At 47.3% G+C, this 23,172-nt stretch overlaps 1 protein-coding gene and 1 long non-coding RNA gene across 10 annotated transcripts in view; one reads left to right on the top strand and one right to left on the bottom strand.

Annotated features, from left to right (window-relative positions):
• The first annotated feature begins 972 nt into the window (after positions 1-972).
• LOC309359700 lies at positions 973-2,467 on the top strand. The gene is made up of 2 exons (XR_014163909.1): positions 973-1,678; positions 1,746-2,467. It is a non-coding gene; the product is annotated as an uncharacterized lncRNA (long non-coding RNA).
• Positions 2,468-10,359: 7,892 nt separating this feature from the next.
• Positions 10,360-23,172, bottom strand: part of CCDC120 (coiled-coil domain containing 120) — a 41,119-nt gene continuing 28,306 nt past the window's right edge. For 6 of the 9 annotated variants that reach the window (XM_081894344.1, XM_081894343.1, XM_081894345.1 and 3 more), the window contains exons 3-9: positions 21,504-21,637; positions 18,964-19,077; positions 18,654-18,876; positions 17,950-18,006; positions 16,229-16,472; positions 14,148-14,252; positions 12,114-13,266 (exon numbers count right to left, since the gene is read on the bottom strand). In XM_081894344.1, the coding sequence (XP_081750470.1) occupies positions 12,537-13,266; positions 14,148-14,252; positions 16,229-16,472; positions 17,950-18,006; positions 18,654-18,876; positions 18,964-19,077; positions 21,504-21,637 (1,607 nt within the window). In that variant the 3' untranslated portion in view covers positions 12,114-12,536. Of the gene's footprint in view, positions 12,093-12,113; positions 13,267-14,147; positions 14,253-16,228; positions 16,473-17,949; positions 18,007-18,653; positions 18,877-18,963; positions 19,078-21,503; positions 21,638-23,172 lie in introns of those variants that run through there. The other 3 variants (XM_081894351.1, XM_081894349.1, XM_081894350.1) reach the window with 3 other exon arrangements.

Raw genomic sequence — 23,172 nt, 5'->3', positions numbered from 1 at the left:
CTTGGACTACTGCAATGCGCTCTACGTGGGGCTACCTTTGAAGGTGACCAGGAAACTACAACTAATCCAGAACGCGACAGCTAGACTGGTGACTGGGAGCGGCTGCCGAGATCATATAACACTGGTCCTGAAAGTCCTATATTGCCTCCCAGTACATTTCCGAGTGGGACACAGGTGGCGCTGTGGGTAAAAGCCTCAGCGTCTAGGACTTGCTGATCGAAAGGTCGGCGGTTCGAATCCCTGCGGCGGGGTGCGCTCCCGCTGCTCGGTCCCAGCGCCTGCCAACCTAGCAGTTCGAAAGCACCTCCAGGTGCAAGTAGATAAATAGGGACCGCTTACCAGCGGGAAGGTAAACGGCGTTTCCGTGTGCAGCTCTGGCTCGCCAGAGCAGCGATGTCACACTGGCCATGTGACCCGGAAGTGTCTCCGGACAGCGCTGGCCCCTGGCCTCTTAAGTGAGATGGGCGCACAACCCCAGAGTCTGTCAAGACTGGCCCGTACGGGCAGGGGTACCTTTACCTTTACCTTTACATTTCCAAGCACAGTTCAAAGTGTTGGTGCTGACCTTTAAAGCCCTGAAAGTCTTCGGCTCAGTATACCTGAAGGAGCATCTCCACCCCCATTGTTCTGCCTGGATGCTGAGGTCCAGCGCTGAGGGTCTTATGGCAGTTCCCTCAGTGTGAGAAGCAAAGCTACAGGGAATCAGGCAGAGGGCCTTCTCGGTAGTGGTGCCCGCCCTGTGGAACGCCCTCTCACCAGATGTCACAAGATAAACTACCACCTAACATTTAGAAGACATCTGAAGGCAGCCCTGTTTAGGGAAGTTTTTAATGTGTGACATTTTAATGTATTTTTAATCTTTGTGGAAAGCCACCCAGAGCAGCAGGGAAAACCCAGCCAGATGGGCGGGGTACAAATATTATTATTATTATTATTATTATTATTATTATTATTATTATTATTATTATTTTATGTTAAAACTAATCAAGTCAAGTTTAAATTGTTATTACTCTGGCTCTTCCTAGAATTCAGTATGGTATTTAAATGCAGATTTGCTATTGCAAATTGATGGCTTTGGAAACTGATCCACACATGGAACTTGATGCAAAAACAAGAATAAAAAGAAAGGTTTGTTTTGCTTCTACTGGAGGGAGTGGCAATTCCTCCTTATCACTGCAGCCTCCAAATAAGTTGCTTCAGAATGCTTGTGAGAAACAGCATGGGAGACAGTCCTGGTGGGGAGGAATCAGCTGAAATCCGTGTCCTGATCCCTTTTTCAAGCAAGGCGGCTCCATGGACCCCAGCCCCCTCCACAAACAAGGGAGTCCTTCTGTTGGCAGACAAGAAACTCTAGATCCAGCCCATTCACTCAATTTCACCCAGCACTTGGGTTTGCTAGAGTTCATCCAGTGCACATGTTCAGACAGGATGCAGCCATGAAAAAAGACCAAGGGAAGTGTGAGTTATATTTGCATTTTTTTAAAAAAGCAGCTATATACTGCAACCTATTATGTCTAGTTTTTTTTACATTTCTGCATCCCCTTGAAAATAAAGGACAGTGCTTACCACGACACTATTTTGGATATACACTTGAATTAGTGAGTTGCTTTACTTAAGACAGTTGTTTTTGCATCTTAATCAACAGCAGTTTGATCCAATAGCATGGGAGACAGTCCTGGTGGGGAGGAATCAGCTGAAATCCGTGTCCTGATCCCTTTTTCAAGCAAGGCGGCTTGGGTGGCGAGTTCTGCCAAAGATCGGACACAAAATGTGGGCCCAGGAGGGAGGAATCGGCAAACTCTGAGGTTTGCTGAAACTCAAAAAAAGAGAGGAAAACCTTGAGGAGGTAATCCCACAAAAAATAAAATAAAAATGCAATGAGCATGCTGAATGTTTAGTCAGCTGGAAAATAAATACAGAAAAACAGGCCAGGTGGATGAGAAAGCCCTAAGGAACATTGGGACCTGCGAGTCTTGGCTCATCTAGTCTCCCAGTGTCTACACTGACTGGTCACAGCTCTCTTGGATTTGCAGCCCTACCTGGAGACGCGGGGGATTGAATCATCAGCCTTCTGCATGCAAAACAGTTGTACAGTGGATGCTCGGGTTGCGAATGTGATCCATGCGGGATGCATGTTTGCAACCTGCAGCGTTTGCAACCCACAGCGGTGCTTCTGCACATGCACAAAGCATGATTTAGTGCTTCTGCGCATGCGCGACCGCCGAAACCTGGAAGTAACCTGTTCCGGTACTTCTGGGTTTCAGTGGTCCATAACCCGAAAAAACACAACCTGAAGTGTTTGTAACCCGAGGTATGACAATACCACTGAGCTATGGTCAGGACTGTAGCTAGGGGGTGGTGAGATGGGCCCCCAACAGGGCCGAGGCTGAGGAGGGGGAGCAAAATCGGCTTTAAAATATGTCCATAAATATGTCTACAAATAAAAATAGAAATTATTGCTTCTTAAGGTTTTGAATAAAGGGTGAATTGAATGGGTGGAGGGGGTGGGGTTTGGAGGAGAGGCGGTAAGAAGAGCTAATTTGTCCATGGCTAGGCGTCGCAATCTGGATGGTTCTGCCAGGGACGGAAGATCACCTAGCTATTGCCCTTCCACTAGTAGAATGGCCCGTTGCAGAAATGGGAGCACTCTTGCCAAGAAGTGAGAGCACGCTGCAACATTTTGTTGCAGGGGGCCCCTTGCAATGTGTTGAGGAAGGGCTGGAACTGTGTGCGGCAATTTTGATGCAGGTGCAGTTTTTCCTCTGCCCATTGAGTAATTACGGAGTTTTCACCAAGCGTAGCAATTACAAGCGAAGGATTTGCAGACCAGAGAATACTTTTGGTGTTGGTGCTGCAACCAACCTACTTTCGAAAACATCAAGAACAAGATACGTGTGTGTGGCAGGGAGGGTAAACTAATCACACAGCCCACTGGGTTTGTGTGTGGATACATTGTGGCATCTGAATATAGACTGCATTTTTAATCAAGACTTATATTGGCTTATATCTTGATCAGGTTCCTAAATTAAATGGGCTTAGATTTTCAAAGGTTTCATGCCAGGCAGAAAAAAAACCTTGGCAAGAGGTTTTCTCCTAAGACAAGAGGGCCCCATTGATGGGAAATTACATATGCTGCCCCAAGGCTGAAAAAACACTATTAAGAATGGGTAAATAGTAAAATAATACCAATGTGCCTCCCAGTAAAATGAGCCATATCTTCTTCCTAAGGTTGAAAGGCCAAGAGCAAATGGTTTTGAAAAACAACTGGCTGGAGAAGGGGGGGAGTGTAAACAGGGGAAGAGACTTTTTCTTCACTTTTTATTTTGAGGCTGTAAACTGTTCCTTCCTTTTACTTTGAGGAGATTTATCCTTCTAAAAAGCTATATATGATAATGTATGAAATATATTAGCTTAAATATATTGGCTTAAATGTAATTATGCAAAGGATTTAAGAAATGCTAGATTCATAGAGTCATATTGCAATAGGAGACCAGAGGGGCAAATGAGCCTAGCCCCCCCTTGCCAGACAGGAGACGCCATCGAACACTTCTGATATATAGTTGTCAGGCATTTGTTTAAAAGACCCTCAAATGAAGGAGATCTTTCAATGTTGATGTGAACTCAAGATCCTTGACATCTGTTGAACATAAAAATGTAAGATTAAACATTTGTTTTAGAAGGCAATAGGGCAAGAGGTGAGCTGGTAATTAAGATTCCATGTAAGATATATTATTACTTATATGTCAAATATATAGCTCTTTGTCTCCCTTATAAGGATAGGAGGATATGGGTGTATCTTTTTGTGATTAGTTATAGCAATCAGCCAATAGGAAATCCAACCAGGCTGATTGAACAGAGGCAGCCCCAGGAGGAGCAAAGGGGGCTGGATTAAGGGAATATAAGTGCTGGCCATAATGGCAGGAGGGAGGCCAGAGCTTGGTAACCATATACCACTGAGCCTCTCATTTATTTGTCTGACAAATAAATTATTATTTTAATTTCTCTGTTGCTGCGTTGAATATTTCATTCCAGCTAAGCGTTAACCACAAGCAGGGTGCTACATTTTATGGTGCCTGCGACTCGGATAAGTGGTCTGCTGGAACGCAGCCCCTTCGCCCTATTGGACAGGGTACAAGAGAGAGGATCTCTAAACTGCTTCCCAGCGCGCACTGGTAAATTTTTCCAGGGGGAACGCAGAAGTCTCGTCTGTCTGATACCCTGCCCACTGACGGCGACGGACCGGGGGGGACCAGAGAAATAAACAGGCAACCAGCTAAGGGTAAGTGCACTAAGGGGTTTTGGCCCTCCAATTAATTGGGAGGAAGAGAAGTCCTGATCAAACTTCTGCGTCTCAGTAAAGGGGAACTGAGTACGCTAGGTGGCTGGGTACATCAGATGGTGATCTGGTGTAGGGCAAAGGGAAGATTGGGAGGTAGAGTGTGGTTGAAGTATCTAGTGCATTGCATGTGTGAGAAAGTACAATGTGTAGCTGACCTAAGTGTGGAGTGAGTACTACTTCGTTTCCCAGTAAGGCGTGTGTGTGAGTGACTGAGTGGATACTTCACAGGGCCATACAATGGGAGTTGGGGGTTCAAAGGGGGAAATACACCTCTTGAATGTATGTTAAATAATTTTAAGAAAGCCTTCTCAGGGGCATATGGAGTCAAAATGACGCCAGAGCGCTTGAGAACGTTATGTGAATTAGGGTAGCCAAAACAAAGTACTGGATGGCCATCCCAGGGAACCTTTGATATAAATTTAGTAAGCAAACTTTGGTCTAACATCACCAAAGAAACTGGAGGGTGCCCAGAACAATTTTCATATATAGATTCCTGGCTGAGCACATTAAAAAAAAAAAAAAATCCTCCATGGATAAGGGAATGCAAAGTCCAACGATGCAAATTATTGGCTGTAAAAGCCGAAGCTAGGAAAGGAATCTTGCCAAATAAACTTAAACCCATTTTTGAGGGACCAGAGGAAGAGGTGCTTCCACCTCCACCCTATGCTCCACAACGAAGGGAGTCTAATCCAAACACTCCACCAGTTGTAACCCCAAGGCAAGAAACTGGAATGAATAATGGGAGTGGAGTCACAGAGCTTGATTCCTTGATAGATTATGATAAATATCTTCAGGAGGCATTGGAGTCCTATAATGAAGCCCAAGCAGAAGTGGTTATTCCACCTGTGAGTCCCAGTAGAACTCCATCTACAGTCTCTTTTAGTGGAACAACTGATTGCCTACCCCAAACCCCTGTACATCCAAGTCCTAGAGAATTATTACAGAAGTTACAGGGAGACCTTAATCGGTCAGCAAGCAATACAGCCAGGCGTATAAAGCTGCTAAAAGAACGCCTTGGGACAAATACCATCCCCTATGATTTGAGGCCCCTAGAGCAAAGTGAAGAAAAAGGTCACGTAGTAGCCCCTCTTAGAAGAGTATTTGATGCACTTGAGGAGCCTGTGCTGGTTAATGGGCAACCTGGACCACGGCCACCTCGAACTTCGACCCTGCAATGTATTCCATTCACAACTACAGATCTGATGAATTGGAAAACACCCCATCTTTCGCAGAAAAACCTCAGGCTATGATGGACTTGGTGACCTCAATAGTAATAGTCCTATTTGGACAGATTGTCGCCAGCTCCTGAATACTCTTTTCACCACTGAGGAAAGGAGAGACATAATTGAAAAGGCACAGATATATTTGCGTGAGCAGGCCAGAGTGGGAAATATTTATAATATTGACCATCATCTCCAGGACAACTTTCCCTTGGAAGATCCTAATTGGGATCCAAACAATGCAATTCACCTGGCCAGGCTTACTACCTACCGCCAGACACTTGTGCAAGGCATCTGCAGGGCATGCCAGAAGCCCACTAATATGTCTAAAGCAGGGGTGTCAAACTCAAATTCATCGGGGGGCCGCATCAACAGTTTGGTCACCCTCAAAGGGTCGGTTGTATCTGTAGGACTATGTGTCCACTCTTTATTTGTATGGTGCATGTATGGGGACATATTTATACTACTGCTGGCATTATATCACTCCGTTTCTCCTCTCTTCTACAATGGGAATAACCATGGCCTACCTCCTAGGATTGTTGTGAGATCACATTAAGTGTGTGCAGTCGGGTACTGCTGCTGCAAGGCTGAAAACAAGAAACCAGCTCCCTAAAATACAAGCTGGCAATAGCCCATTATGTGGGTCAGAGGCGGCTCTGGTGCAAGTTCAGCTTTTCTGCGGAGCTCAGAGAGGCATTTGCCACCCTAACCCACCACGCTCCGTTGGCCCCAGTGTCTGTTGCGTGTGCCCCCGGGGGGGGGGGGATGATTGCCACGAGGCTTCCGGCAGGTGCTTCACCCAGGAGGGAGAGGGCCCAGCCTGCCTCCATCTCTTACGGCCCTGCACCCCAGGGACCAGGCCGGGCTGTGCCAAGCCTGCAAAGGAAAAGCACAGGCTGCTTTAATATCCCCATGTGCTTGCTGACCCATAACACTGTTTCGTGTTCGGTGCGCACCCACAAAAAGACTTAAGTTGTCACCTTTTGAGCTCCTGTATGGGAGGCCGCCCTCCTTTGTTCAGGATATTCCAACTGACCTCAAACAAATAGGAGACCATGTGACACAGGGACAAGTGCAATCTCTCCCGTGTTTTTGTCTCTCTCCCGTGTTTGTTTGTTTTTTTTCTTAACAGGTGGGCCCTCAAGCACACGCCGTGCAGCATTGCCAAGCCGATTCATCAGCTCCAGACTGGCATAGCATATGGGTAAAAGAGTGGAAACGTGATCCACTTGCACCTAAGTGGCGTGGACCTTACACCGTCCTGCTCTCTATTCTAACAGCGGTGAAGGTAGCTGAGGTGACCCCCTGGATTCATCACTCTCGTTTAAAGAAGTCTGAAGGCAGTTGGACATGCAAAGGTGACCCCTCTAATCCTTTAAAACTGACTCTCTCCAAAAACCCCTGTATCTAGCCCTACCGGGAGCGGGTTAGGTCACGGGCAACATTTGACGACCGGCCTGCTGCAGCCACAACCTGGAAGCTGGCTGACCTGCGCACGCCTGAAGCTTGAGGAGCGTCTAAACCAGCAATTGTGAACGGGAAGATTCTCTTATACAATTGATTGACTGCCCCCTTGTGGAACAATTATAAGTGATATTACACATTGGGGATCCTTGGGATATATGTTTTGGTCTTGGTGGTTCCCCATTTCTGTCACTGGGGGAATTATATTGGGACTAATAATTATTTGCTATCACAATAAGGTAATCTTTTGTGGAAGGAATGCATATGCTAGACATCAACATGATTTTATTATTAATCCTGATCCCTTGGGAAGGGGAAGGGTCCATGAATCTGACCAAATTTGCTAAATATGGATTCCGCCATGACCACAATATGTGGGTAGGCTTAGCTGAGATGATAGCCAATGTTGCAAATAGGACTAATTGCCTTGTTTGCTCTCTTGGGCCAGATGATTCAGAGGGAGGTATGCCCTTATTACCAATACCATTAAGTGCCATTGGTATGGTAAGCGAAATGCCACACCAAACAGAAGTACAGAATTTCCCCGGTTGGAACTCAACTAAACCAATACGAGTTATACCTGTGCAAGGGGAAATCTGTGTGCATAAATCATCAGATGCAGCTGACCCTACCATGATAGGCTCTTCTCATTGCCACTATACTTGGGATTATATTAAGAATAGTCAAACCTGGGCAAACGGTACTACGTATCGAACTCGGAATACCTTGCCCTGTGCACCTCCTTTTATTTATGCATGGAAAGTGGTGTGGAACATAACTGTGACAGAAAAAGGCAATCTAACATACTGCACTGTGAACTCTCTACCTCTTTTGATATTTTCGCCTTCTGTACTCCAAGTACCAAAAACCTCAGACCCGATGGTTGTGGTGGATATGTGGAGAATGGGCATACAAGAAACTCCCTTCCAAATGGAGTGGGACTTGTTTCCTGGGATGGGTATTACCACCAATGTGGATTATGCCCACTAGTTCAGCTAAGCGAACACGAAGGAATGCTGATATTTCTCGTATAGCAGGAGGAAGTACCCAAAGTTGGAGCGGTACTGATGATTGGCCGCCAGAGCGCATTATAGCCTATTATGATCCTGCCTCCTGGAATCCTGGTGAGCTCATACAAGGGGCACGGGATCCTATTTATAAACTAAACAGAATAATTCGATTGCAAGCAGTAGTGGAACTTGTAACCAATGCAACGGCCCAGAGTTTGAGACTTATTGCACAACAGTTGGATGAAAGTAGAGCCGCCATTATGCAGCTGAAAATGGGAATGGATTATGTACTTGCCAGGCAGGGAGGCCTATGTGGAGTCTTGAACTTGACAGGGAATGCCTGTTGCTTTAACATTTCTGATAATGGTGAGGCAATCCGTGTGTTGGCTACAAAGATGGAGAATATAGCACATGTCCAAGTATAAACATGGGAAGGATGGGATATGGGATGGCTCACCAATTGGTTACCTAATGTTGCGGGACTCAAAGGGATATTATTGTCTTGCTTGTTTTTCTTGACAGTAGTAATAATGGTTTTATGTATGGTGCCATGTATCATCTCATGTTTTAGAAGTACAATTAGCAAGATGATTTCGAATGAAACTCTACCTCATATCATGGCCCTATACAGAGCTTTACCTCAGGAATATGATGATCAAGCTATCAAGGACGCTTGGTAAGCAAGGTCCTTGAGCTTGAAAGGGGGGAATGTGGCATCTGAATATAGACTGCATTTTTAATCAAGACTTATATTGGCTTATATCTTGATCAGGTTCCTAAATTAAATGGGCTTAGATTTTCAAAGGTTTCATGCCAGGCAGAAAAAAAACCTTGGCAAGAGGTTTTCTCCTAAGACAAGAGGGCCCCATTGATGGGAAATTACATATGCTGCCCCAAGGCTGAAAAAACACTATTAAGAATGGGTAAATAGTAAAATAATACCAATGTGCCTCCCAGTAAAATGAGCCATATCTTCTTCCTAAGGTTGAAAGGCCAAGAGCAAATGGTTTTGAAAAACAACTGGCTGGAGAAGGGGGGGAGTGTAAACAGGGGAAGAGACTTTTTCTTCACTTTTTATTTTGAGGCTGTAAACTGTTCCTTCCTTTTACTTTGAGGAGATTTATCCTTCTAAAAAGCTATATATGATAATGTATGAAATATATTAGCTTAAATATATTGGCTTAAATGTAATTATGCAAAGGATTTAAGAAATGCTAGATTCATAGAGTCATATTGCAATAGGAGACCAGAGGGGCAAATGAGCCTAGCCCCCCCTTGCCAGACAGGAGACGCCATCGAACACTTCTGATATATAGTTGTCAGGCATTTGTTTAAAAGACCCTCAAATGAAGGAGATCTTTCAATGTTGATGTGAACTCAAGATCCTTGACATCTGTTGAACATAAAAATGTAAGATTAAACATTTGTTTTAGAAGGCAATAGGGCAAGAGGTGAGCTGGTAATTAAGATTCCATGTAAGATATATTATTACTTATATGTCAAATATATAGCTCTTTGTCTCCCTTATAAGGATAGGAGGATATGGGTGTATCTTTTTGTGATTAGTTATAGCAATCAGCCAATAGGAAATCCAACCAGGCTGATTGAACAGAGGCAGCCCCAGGAGGAGCAAAGGGGGCTGGATTAAGGGAATATAAGTGCTGGCCATAATGGCAGGAGGGAGGCCAGAGCTTGGTAACCATATACCACTGAGCCTCTCATTTATTTGTCTGACAAATAAATTATTATTTTAATTTCTCTGTTGCTGCGTTGAATATTTCATTCCAGCTAAGCGTTAACCACAAGCAGGGTGCTACAACATCTCATACCCCCCAACATGTCCCAGAGGAAACTACAATCTCACACGAGAGCATGGCTCAAAGAAAATGGGATATTGAGGGGATTTGCTGAAAAAATGATTGAATTAGAATACAAAGAAGGGAGGTGTGAGGAAGTCAGGGAAATAAGCAAATGAAAAATGGGATATGGAATGACTGATTTGTTTTAAGCATTTTTCTTCGTATTTTTTATCTTTTTGTCTATTTTCTCTCTTTCCCCCCCCTTTTTTTACATTTTTGTATCTTCCTTGAAATTTTAATAATTATTATTTAAAAAAAGAAAAAGAAATTCTGATTGCTCTCTTAGTGACTCTATGTATAGAACCAGGGAAGAGTAGCCGTTCCCGATTAATGCAGAGCAAAACAGAATCCAGGGGGCCAGGAGTGGATTCCCCTCTCTGCTCTCTCCTCCCGCGGCATGCTGTTTGCACCAAGAACACACGACACTTCGACTCGGTACCTGAAGCCACCACACAACACAGCCTCACTCGCCTTTACAATCTTTATTATAGAAACCCTTTCTCATTTCATATGCACAGTGCTCAATTTTACATTCAGGCCCCCAATATACAATCTGTACAGCAGTGAATATTAAAAAGACACGCAAGACAGTGACTCTGCTGCTGTGAACCTTGGTCCGTCACAGAGGGAAGTGGTGAGAGGGGTGGGGGGTGGGGAGAAGAGCCCTCCTTTATCCCTCCTTCACCCCACCCCTGCCCTCAAATATGATCTGGATTCAATGGGCAAAAACTGAGATTATTAAACGACGTGACCACTTGTTGTGCAGCTGTGAAGAGGAAAAACCATCACATTTTTTAAAAAAGCTTTTAAATGAAAGCAAGGGGTTTTGTTTTCTTCATAACATTGCGGGGGGGGGGGGGCGGTGGCATGGTTGAATGGGGTTCACGAAGGGGTCTCTCTGCCTGTGCTTTTTAGACATGAGACAGGTAGTGCTGCACACTGGGGCTGCTGTGTGGCAAACACCCATGTTTACAGAGATCTTCCCACATGTGAAAAGTCTGCCTGCCTGTTTTCCCGTGGGAGCCACACTCGCCCACGGACCGAGTCAAATTTCGCACTCGCAGCTGTAACAGAAACCCCCGCGGTTCCCACAGCCACCATAACGGGGGGCCGTTTCAGCCGGTAGCTTCTGACACCACCCCCCTTTCTACGTAATATTTTTAATAGATGGGGCACTAAGCCTGTAGCCCTCAAAGGTCTTGTTGGGTTCCCAACTCCCTTAAGTCCCAGGCAGCAAAGCCATGGGTCACTGTTATGCAACAACCTCTGGGCAACGACCGGGGGTGGGGGGTGGGGCAGAGAGAGACATGTTCCTCACCTTCGATTTGAGATGAACTGAAAGCAAGAACTCTCATCTTATAGCACCCATCCTAGTTTCACCTGCCAGGAAGCAGCTGGAGTTTTTTGTTTTTTTTTAAGGAGCTTACATTTCCCTTACCTGGAGTCCCTTTTCTGCAAAAGTGTCCCCCATAACACCCCTTGTCAGAAGTGGGCAGGGGGATTGCTCAAGGGGTGTGTGTGAGGTGGGTGTAGATTATTTCCCCCTTTTCCGGACATTTTTAAAGAGAACTGAAATTCCACAGTCTGCGCTATGCAGCCTTTGGCCGTCAAGAAACATCTGCACACCCCTCCACGATACATTCCAGGGTCTCGGGTTGAAAACGCCACACCCTGACCCACAGCACCAGGGCAGAAATGTTGCACCACGCCTTGGGAACACAAGAGGGTGCAACCTGCAGCAGTTAAACCCTTTGCGGGGGAGTGAGTGGCAGTGGGGTACAGTAAATACATATCCCCCCTAAAAAAAATCTCAAATGGGAAAAGTTTAACAATGTGTAGGAAGAACTGGAGAGGCATCCTTGACCTCCCCAAAGTTGTGTGTCCAGTGTGACATGCAACAACCCCCCTTCACACTCTCAATTTCTCTCTCACACACATACACACACACACACACACAGAGATATATAGATATAGTATATAAACCCTGCCAGCAGGGAATTCCCGCCCCCCCAACATGGTGTAACACACGCACACACGAGGCACCAGCGAAGAAAAGAAAAAGAGACCAAACTCCATTTCCCCTTGGGGGAAAAAAGCAGAGCGGGGGGGTCAGACCAATGTCCCCGGGGGTGGCTGCTCTGTGGAGTCCAAACTGTAGAGGCCAGCAGAGTCATCTATGTAAAGCAGTTCCCCAAAGGGTCTTGAGAGGGCATAGCAGGGCATCAAAAGGCGGAAGGGAGGGAGAGAGAAAAAGAAGAAGAAGAAGAAGACGAGAATTAGGCAAGGAGGAACACAGCAAGAAGTATCTTCCTTTCATCCCATGACAGTCCACCCCAAACTCCAGCCCCTTGGCCGCTCAATTGACCCCCTGCAAATCCTTCGGAAATGAACCAAGAGGTAGCAACGAAAGGGTGCTCCTCCACCCCCCAAAAACCCCCCAATAATGCACTTTTAGTGGGTGGGGAGAAACAACAACAGAAAACAAAGCACAAGAATTCCCAAGCAGCTGGGGAAAAGTGCAGCATGGTGGAAGTGCCCGAAGAAAAAAAAGAGAGAGCAGAAAGACAGACAGACGGACAGACTCTGCGGAAGCGGTGCTAGGGGGTCGGGCATTAGGCAAGCAGGATGAACGGGGCGGATGCAGTTACCGGGGCAAATAGTGCAGTCGTGCCCCATACCTGCCATATAGCGGCTGCCCGGCGTAGCTCACTGAGTGGGGCAGCCCCCCTGGCGCCCCATAGTAGCCCGTCTCGGGGTTAGCGGCAGCTGGCTCGTAGTAGCCGCGGAGCGGCTGGTGGCTGGGGTGCGAGGGTCCCCGTCTCTCCAGCGCCCCCCGCTGGCTGACTCCGGCGTTGCGCAGGTACCAGTCCCGGAGTCCCTCCAGGGCCAGGGCTTTGTGGAAGTTGCGCTGAGGGGGCAGCGGGGGCCCGTAACCGACCTCCCGGGACTGGGGGGGCAACAGCGGGCCACAGGATTTGGTGCGGGCAGCAGGGCGGGCTCGGCGCTGCAGCGGGCTCTCGGGAAAGGCCCCCCACTCCAGCTGGGGGGGCCCGTCCCGGCGCGAAAGGTGGTCTCCGCCGCCCCAGCACCTGCGTTCCAGGTAGTAGTCCAGAAGGAGGTCGTTGTAAGGGGGCCGAGGGTTGCGGCCAGAGATGGAAGGGGTCAGGGCCTCCGCACTTTTAAAAGGGGGCGCAGCGGGGAACAGGGGGTCATCTGAAGGGGCCCGCTCAATCAGGGCTTCTGAGCTGTTGCTGCGACGGGTCCGAGCGGCGAAGAGGGAGGCCCGGTCAGCGCTGGTGTCGCGGCTCGGGGGTCCGAGCTGGGAGTCGTGGCTGCCTGACCATTGGCGGGGGTGTAGAGCTGGAGCTTCAGACCTGAGACAGAGAAAGAGAGAGAGGTGTCAAGAGATGCCATTCCAGATGTTTGTGGAACCTGTTGAAGATGTGAGGAGAAAGTCACGGGTTTGGCAGTCATGCAAGAATTATTTGGGGGGGGGAACAGGTGTATCGCATACTCTCTGATAATTCTTCTAGGGTATCTTAAAGGAAGATGTGAGATCAGAACATTCTAATTTAGATGGGGCTTTGTTAACAGCTGCCAAAATATTGAAATGGCATACTCCCAATAGTTCCAACACAACAAGAATGGCTTGATAAAATTTGTTGCCACTATGACTCAATTAACAGAACAGTCTGTTTCTCTACATACAGGTAGAGAAGGATCCCCCTTTATTAAATATATGAAGCAAGAACATCAACTAGAATTATTTAAAGCCTTTTCAGTGCTGCAGTTATCATAATTTATGATACAGAAACTTAAAACAATATTTAATATAACATTTTAGAATGCATTTATAGCTGTATCACATGAGGCTAAAGTTTATTTTAACGTAGAATGATTTAGATGTCAATTTGGTGACTGTTGGAATGTAGTAGGTCTATAATTATAAAAACATGTATCAAAATGTGACTTTCTTATCTTGAAATAATAATTATGATCAGTGCTTTTTTCTTTCTTAAAAAATGTTTAGGCGTACTCTCATTTTCCTACTCATATTGAAATACTGCCCCTCAATGAGGCCAAACTTAGATTCACAAAATGTTTAGGGGTATGTGTACCCTTGCGCCCCCCTCCGAAAAAAGCACTGATTATGTTCAGCTAAACTCACAAATTCCACATACACCCCCACCCCACTCTGCCTCCAGCCCAACCTCACATCCAGCCCCTGTGGGTGGAAACCCAGCATTTTGCCTACCTGAACTGGTGGCCGCCTGTGCAAGTGCTTCTTGCCAACACTGGGGTTGCAGGTACACTCCGGCCCTCGAAGCTGGAAGCACTCCTGGGGAGCGTGCGGCTTGGGCTGAAAACAAGCGAAGACAAAATAATTTCTAAAAGAGCCAGTCCTGTGTGTATGTGTGTGTACAGTCATACCTCATGTTACGGACGCTTCAGGTTACGTCTTTTCAGGTTGCGTCCCGCGCAGTGGCGTAGCATGGGGGGTGCAGGGGGGGCCGGCCGCACCCGGCGCAACATCTGGGGGTTAGGGTTAGGGGGCGCAAATCCATGGGTTAGGGGGCACAAATCCACGGGTTAGGGGGCACAAATTACTTGCCTTGCCCCGGGTGCTGACAACCCACGCTACACCACTGGTCCCGCAGCTACCCGGAAGTACCAGAAAGGGTTACTTTCGGGTTTTGCACTTTCCACATGTGCACAAGAGCCAAATCACACTTTGCGCATGCACACAAGAGCCAAATCACACTTCGTGCATGCGCACAAGAGCCAAACCACACCATGCACCGGCGCTTCAGGTTGCGCTCTTTTCAGGTTGCAAACGGGCCCCAGAATGGATCCCATTTGCAACCAGAGGTACAACTGTACACATACATAAGCTGTAATCCCATGAACACTGAAGCTGAGTTATAAGTAGTTCAGTTCTGCTTGCAGAAAACACCAGAGTGCCCCCCAAATGTTCTTGGACTACAACCTCCGTAATCCCAGGTCATTTGACATGCTGACCAGGGTTCACGGGAGTGCCAGGACCATCTGCAGGGCTACTCCTGCTCCAAAAGCTGACCCTAGAGCCAAGGTGTCAAGAGAGGCTGGAAGTGCTGATCTCTATCACCCTTATGAATCTGGGAAGGGCACCATCTCTGATCTGCCCTCATTGTTAAGACAAAAGGCAGTGTCAGTTGGCTGGGGTTCTTATTCCACTGTTATATGTAGCAGCTAATTTTCCCTTCTTAAAAATATATATATTTTTTAATTATATGGTGCCCATCTGACTGGATTGCAGCAGCCACTCTGGGCAGCTTCCAAGCAAAACATAAAAACAGAATGAAACATCAACCTTGAAAGAGCTCCCTATACAGGGCTGCCTTTAGATGTCTTCTAAAGGTTGTATAGTTACAGCCTTGACATCAGCTGGGAGGGCATTCCACAGGGCAGGCGCCACTACCGAGAAGGCCCTCTGACGGGTTCCCTGTAACCTCACTTCTCGCAGTGAGGGAACCGCCAGAAAGCCCTCAGTGTCTGGGCCGAACGATGGTGGTGGAGACGCTCCTTCAGGTATACAGGACTGAGGCCATTTAGGGCTTCAAAGGTCAGCACCAACACCTTGAATTGTGCCTGGAAACATACTGGGAGCCAATGCTTTTAGGAAGAGTTATCTGGTCTCCCCATTTCCAACCTTTAAGGAAAATCAGCTGCTACACATGTGGCCAGGTTTACATGTGCAACTGAATGAGGGAGCAAACTCCTGAGGAGGCAGAGCAGAAGAAGCCGTTTAAGGTTGCTAGGCTGACATCAATATATTTTTTTAAGTTTCTCTCTGTTGAAGAAACAAACCCAAACACCCTGCCATAGAAGGCCAGCTCTTGGGTTACAGTCTAGCTCATTCCCTTTCTCTGTCATGGGCCGGCTTTCTATTGGCGGGGAGCTGTGTGTTTTGTATTTTTAGCATCATCATCATCATCATCATCATCCTCATCATCATCATACCTTTATTGGCATCACTTAAAAACATTCAGAATAAATAGGCCAATGCGATCTCATCGCCATTTCAACAGTACAGTCATTTGCCAAAGGGAAGAAGAGGCGAGCAATCTATTTCACCTCTGTGGGCATTTTTATGTGGGGCAGCATTCAAAAATGGCACCCTGCCTCTTCAGCCTGAAGTACTACAGTCCCACCTCCTTTTGCTGCTTGTGTCCTTGCGATGGGCCCTTAAGGGGGCTCCCTGGGTGTCAATCAGCTCAGCAGCAAACTCCCTCCTCCCCTGGTTCACTTTGCTACTGGAGAGACACGCGCAAAAGGCCAAAGGCATATCCTAGTCACCTGGCAGGGCTGGCAACAGAGTTCCTGCGGTCCTTGCCCTCGTTGTACAGGTCCGGCTGCAAAAGCCGCCATCCTGGTCGGCGGTCGGGGCTGCTGGAGATGGCACGCAGGTGATCTCGGGCCTTAGGCGGCGAAGGACGGTCAAAAAAAGTCCCCTGGTGGTTGGAGACTTTGGAGGGGTGGAAGCTGTGGGGGTCGTCTGAGGACAGAGCACAGGGCACAGAGTAGAAGCATCCACACACCCCTACCTCGGCAAAAACAACAACAATAAAAAAATATGGTAGTCCAACAGTTTATGCTTTCTGAACATAAATGTGATCATTCTCAGCCTGGATATTTCAGATGCTGATAACGGCACGGTTGCAGGTTTGATCCCCGTAAGGGACAGCTGCATATTCCAGCATTGCAGGCAGTTGGACACAATGCAAGGGAGAAAGTTAGAAGTCCTAGCAGAAAGGGGCAGAAAGCATGGCATTATGCAACTGCTGCCTGCAGTCTGGAATGGTATAGCCCAGGAGCAGTTTTACCATAGGATGAGGGTCCTTCAGAGGAGGACCAGGGAGTTCCTAGAGGAGGTACCAGCTCATCCGACTCAGTTACCCCCGGCATGCTGCATCAACCGGGTTCTATGCTCTCATCCGGCTGGATGAATCAACAGCACTGCTCAATGCTGGGGCCACACCTGCTCCTCTGTTCTCCTGGTGCCCCAACACTGTGGGGACAGTAAACGATGCTACAGGACAGTGAGTCACCCTCCTTAGATGTTCCCATTTTGAGGGCAGAAAGTAAGTAACACCAACAAAGGTGTTTTGGCCACGTTACATTTGAGGGTTTCTTCGTCACCTTTGATTTGGTCTGGCAAATGTGCTATGAGAAGGTTCTCTTCCCCCACCCTGACCCCTTCCACATTAGAACATGCTTCTTCCAAAAAGCTGACTCCAAAGTAGGGTTTATTTTCAATCCACGTGCGGATCCCATTGATGACACTACGCACTCAGATCAGGCATTCATTAAGACGGCACCCACAAACACACCCCTTAATACTAGAGTCCCTTTGCTTCATCATCTCCGGGCCAAAGATGAGGGACCAAGGTAGCCTGAGCCTTCAGCACCTCACATTTAATAATAATAATAATAATAATAATAATAATAATAATAATAATGATAAAATTTTATTTATATCCCGCCCTCCCCAGCCAAAGCCGGGCTCAGAGCGGCTAACAACAGTAAAAATAGCACAATTTACATAAAATCAGTCAATTGATTGAAATACATTCTAAAATCAGTTCAGAATCAAATTAATGGCAACCACGGGGCTAGAGTTCTGTGAGGATTGCCAAAGAAGCGGGGTCAGACTGTGCCTTGGCCAAAGGCCTGGTGGAACATCTCTGTCTTGCAGGCCCTGCGGAAAGATGTCAAGTCCCGCAGGGCCCTAGTCTCTTGTTGCAGAGCGTTCCACCAGATTGGGGCCACAGCCAAAAAAGCCCTGGCTCTGGTTGAGGCCAGCCTAACCTCCCTGTGTTTTTATTTGAAGACCGTAAGGTCCTCCACGGGACAAACCAGGAGAGGCGGTCCTAGGCCGTATAGGGCTTTAAAGGTTAAAACCAGCACCTTAAACCTGACAAAGGCACCCCTTTAGCCTCTTGTCATTTACCCAGAACCACCAACCGCTCCCTCCTTAATCTAGGAAAGAAACTCAGGAGGCTGCAGACCACACTTACCATTTTCATGGCTGGCCGATTCGGAGAGGGAGCTGCTCTCTGAATGAAAAACCTCTTCTTTTTTGTTTTGTTTTGATGAAAGAGAGATAAATCAGGGATCAATCAGAAAACAGGGTGTGATGACTAACATACCAGAAGGATAGGGTGGGTACCGAGCCGCTTGGGTAGGAGAACTGCTACCTTCACACAAGTTCACTTCCAACACAAGAGGAGGAATCATAGTAGGAAACCCTCACATTGCCAGAAAATGCACTCACTCTATCGAGCTACCAGGGGAAGGGACACTTTTTGGACCAAGAGTCCTTATCCCAGTGGAAAGCTGTCAAGGGCTGCATTCCAGTAGTGGTTAGGGCCACCCACAAAATATGCCCTGGAGGGTCTCCCTGCTCCCGTGAAGCAGATTTTGAAGGTGTGTATAAGATTTTGAGGGCTGTGGTGGAATGGAGAGGAAGGGGAAGATGTTCCATGGCACAAACCGGAGGGTGGGAACATGTGGCCCTCCCAGCATTGCTGGACTCCAACTCCCTTCGCCTCCAGGCTGCATGGTCAATGTTGGGATCTGGAGTCTGGCAACACATGAAGGACCTCTCTGGCTCCCCCACCCCGGGCACAAGCAGAAATCTTCTGCACAAGTGGTACAGCAGGGTGGACTGCACCCACAGATGGCAGGGGGACAGGGTTTAAAGGGTGGGCGAGCAACGCACCATGGCTGCCCCTCTGGGGAGGCCCTTTGCCTAGTCGCACCCGGAACTCTGCCACCTGAGCCTCCAGCTCCCGGAGGCGCTGGGCGGCGTCTGCCTGGACCTGCCTCCGGCGGCGGCGCTGCTCAGCCGTCAGATCTGGAGCCACGGTGAGGCGCCGGGCGGCCTCCGCCACTTGCTGTTGCAGAGCCAGCTCCTGAGTCAGCTCCTCCAGGGAAGGCGCTTCCTGCAAGGCAACGGGAGGATTGTCAGAGCCGCCCCTGAAACCTCCCTCTCTCCCCACCACTTGCTCTCCCCCACCCCCCCTGCTCACCTCATTCTTGAGGGCAGTGGGAATTCGGTAGGCAACTGCCGTCCTCCGGCGCACAGGCTGGGGTCTTTCCCCTGGTTCCAGGGGGTATTCGGGAGGCAACTGTCCGGTCAGTTCCTGGCAATGGGAAGGGATGCAAGCGGCGTTTGTCAATACTTCCCAGGTGAGGCATCCTGGGCCAGGCTGAGACACCTGTGCATCTTCTGTGCTCAAGATTAAAATTCTGCACCAAGACCAGCTGGATTTTGGTAGCTCACACAAAACCAGCCAGATCTGCATGCATTTACTTGTTCTGCAGTGCACTTCCAAAACAGATCTGTCATGGTTCACAACCTCTAAAAGCTTTACTTCAATAATTTCTATTTGATTTCACAAGTGTAAAGTTATAACAAAACCAAATACATTTTCATATTTTATAGATTTCTCCGAAACTCTAGACTTCCCACCATCCCCTCCCTGGGTCCTATATTGTCAACGTTTTCAACTGCGTAATATTTCACCGTATTTTGCATCTCTCCATATCGCCCACGGTATTTGTTACGTTTCGAGTGTTATTAGGATCCTGCTAGCGTCTTCATTCTCTTACAGTGGTTCTCCTAAATAAACCTTCCCTGTTCTTTCTTGAAAAAAAAAATAAAAGCTTTACTTCAGGGATGATAATCTATGTCCCACCCAGAGGCTGCTGGACTCCATCTCCCATCGTCCTTGAACACTGGGCATGCTGATGAGAGTGGCTGAAGGGAGCTGGACTCCCAACAGCAACTGGAGGGCCACAGGCTCCCCATCCCCGTCCTAGATGATATGAATCCAACTTATCTAGAATAATGAAAGGTTGGATGGAATCTTGATGGTCAACTAGCCTTCTCCCCCTTGCTCAACGCAGGACCTGCAGTGCAGCATTGTTAAGAGTTGTTTGACAGTGGAACAGGCTGCCTTCAGAGGTGGTGGCGAGCCGCCCTTTGCTGGAGGGATTTAAACAGAGGCTGGTTGGCCACCTGTCCGGAATGCTGCACTGTGGGATGTGGGATGCAACCCAAGGAAAGTGCAGGGAACCAGAGTTTGGCGATATGTTTGGCAGGACATCCTGCCAGGCCAAACTCTGAATCCCTGAACTTGCGTTGCATCCCACATTAGTCATACTCCAGAGTAGACCCACTGAAATTGGTGGATGTGGCTAACTTGGGTCCATTCATTCCGCTGGGCCTGCTCTGAATATAACCTGCTTGAATACTGCTTGGTTCTACTAGTCTTTCCCTCTGGAGTAACAGAGAACAAGTCTACTCCATCTTCTGTGTGACAGCTCTCCAGATGCTTAATGACAGCTGTTGAGTCTTGCCTTCATCTCCTCTTCTCCCGGCTAAAAGCGCCCAGCTGTTTTTCAACTGTTCCTCAAATCACTTGAGTTTCTACACCCCTTGACCCACCTGTCTGCCCTGCTCGAGTTGCACTCCTGTTTGTCAATGCCGTTCTGAAAATGTGGCACCCAGTGGCCTGACCAGCACAGGCTGGAAGTATTATTTCTCAAAGAGGCCTTCCCCCTGTGTGCTCCTCTTCATGCTTCCAGGCCCAGGGATGGAACTCTGACCTATCTATGTCTACCAAAGCACAGAGCAGGGCCTACTTGGGGGTGGCCTCTGCTGGCATTTTCTTACACGTGAAGGAAGACAGCCAGCCCATTACCCAAACTCTTTCCAATGTCAGCTTTTAACTGAAATCTTAAGGAGACATTTTTTCCAGAAAAAATCAAGGTTTTTCTCTTTTTTTCTTAGAAAAAGGAGTCCGCTTGGCAGAATTTTTTTCATGATTGAGAATCGCATAGCCAGGGACGGAGAAATTTAAAGCGTTAAGACCAGAAGGCGGAAAATATGAAAACAATGAGAAGAGGCAGGACTGAAGATTTGGAGATATGCTTCAGAGGTCCAGACTATGGGGAGCCCGGAAAAATTAATAATTACAATTTGGTCTTTTTTAAATTTTAGTTTCTTGTTTTTAATTGGATTATGATGTGGATATGTTGATTGGCTGTTTTTATTGGAAAATCAATAAAAATGTTTTTTAAAAAGAAAAAGGAGTCCGCTTGGCAGAATTTTTTTCAAACACCCTTCACTTTATTTGGGTGTGTGTGTGTGTCTGTTGGCCACACAACCCCCTTTTTTTTTAAGAGAAAAAAGAAAGAAACTCTGCTCCTGCCACTGCTAAGGGTGACCTCCTTCCCCAAGACACCACTGGATCGCTGTTCATCTCCTGGGTTCCTCTGCCCCAATTTCTCTACCCACAAATAGGGAGGAGAATTTCAAGAGGTCTCTACTGTTTACTTCTCCTCGGATTTCACCCTCTGCTCCCCAGCAGACACAGACCAGGAATTTGCCCTCTTGAAACTGAGATTCTCGAGAATCTGCCGTCTGACGGGACACAGGCTGCTTTCTACATCCAGGGACAATTTCCACTTTCCACGCCACCGGAACTGTCTTGGCTAGTCCTAGAGGCAGCGCCAGCCCCTCGCCCGCCCACATCAAGCCGTGCTCCGGCCAACGGGTACTCACAGCCTCCTGAAGGCAAATGCGGCGCAGCTCCTTAAGGCGCAGGCTGAGAACTTGCTGGAGGGACCGCTGCTTCTCCAGCAGCTCTTGCACCCGCTCCAGCCGGATCCGCGGACAGAGGTCCCGCTGCAAAGCCTCTGCGGAGGAAAGAGCGGAGCAGATGATTAAAGTGGGGGGGGGGCTTTTACCAGCCTGAGGGCTGCAGTCCTTTGTGGGCAATGTTCTGAGGGCCACATGCCAGGGGTGTGTGGGGCCAGAGCCAAAAGCTAGCAGAGCAATAAACTCAAATTTCACCCTCTTCTTTTTTGAAGATAATCTTTATTGATTTTATAACTACATACTATGCATATAGGGACACGGGTGTTGCTGTGGGTTAAACCACAGAGCCTAGGACTTGCCGATCAGAAGGTCGGTGGTTCGAATCCCTGTGACGGGGTGAGCTCCCGTTGTTTGGTCCCAGCTCCTGCCAACCTAGCAGTTCGAAAGCACGTCAAAGGCCAAGTAGATAAATAGGTACCACTCCGGCGGGAAGGTAAACGGTGTTTCCGTGCGCTGCTCTGGTTCACCAGAAGCAGCTTAGTCATGCTGGCCACATGACCCAGAAGCTGTACGCCGGCTCCCTCGGCCAATAAAGCGAGATGAGCGTCGCAACCCCAGAGTCGGCCACAACTGGACTTAATTGGTCAGGGGTCCCTTTACCTTTTTACTATTCATATACACATTAATTTACATTTACTCCTAAGAGCTGACTTCCCTCCTTCCTTTGTCTGGCTTTTTAATGTCGTCTCTACGTTTTTCACATTGTCTTTATCAATTTTGTATATTGTTGTTCTTCTTTCAACTTTATCCATACAGTGTCTATATACAAATAAATCTTTCTGTATGTACACGTCTTGTTGTTCGTCCATATTCATTTACAGATACAATTAGTTACCTTGACTGTATTTTATGTTTTAATTCATATTGTCATTAACATCCAATAAAGTTTCTTTTAATTTCCCATTATGAGGTTTATTTCCATTCTACTGATTTCACTATTTCACCTTATCCTATATATAACATAAATTTTCCCCATTCTTTTTGAAATGTTCCATCGCCCTGTTGTTGAATTTCCCCTGTTAATTTGGCTATTTCCGCATATTCCATGACCTTGTACTGCCACTCTTCTGGAATATGCGGAAATAGCCAAATTAATGGGGGAAATTTGACAACAGGGTGATGGAACATTTCAAATTTCATATTTGTATGGTAGGCGAGTTTCTACACCCACACACATACACAAAACACACCCTCCCTGTTTGTCAAGAGGCAGGATCAGAGTTCAAGGGCACACACTTGGGGTGCAAAGCAGCGTGAGGGGTGAGGCCTGGGGAGAGGGGATGTGGCTGAGAGAGTTTCAAGGGTCCCATAAAGGGGTCTGGAAGGCAACATTGAGCCCCCAGTCTGTGTTTCCCCACACCTGAATAAAAGGGTCAGTGAAGGTTTGAAATCCATGGCATGTCCCAGATTTAACTCTCACAGAAACATACATTTCATACAATGTTTGTATATTCGTAATTATGTATTAATGTTGAATTATTTTAATAATAAAATATTTAAATAAAAATAATTTTTTAAAAAATTAACTCTCACAGGGTGCAGAAATGGGAGGACGAGGTGATCAGCCAGGCAG

Source organism: Podarcis melisellensis, assembly GCF_964234715.1.
Source record: "Podarcis melisellensis genome assembly, chromosome: 17".
Classification (NCBI taxonomy): Eukaryota; Metazoa; Chordata; class Lepidosauria; order Squamata; family Lacertidae; genus Podarcis; species Podarcis melisellensis.
This window is presented reverse-complemented; position numbering and strand designations above follow the sequence as displayed.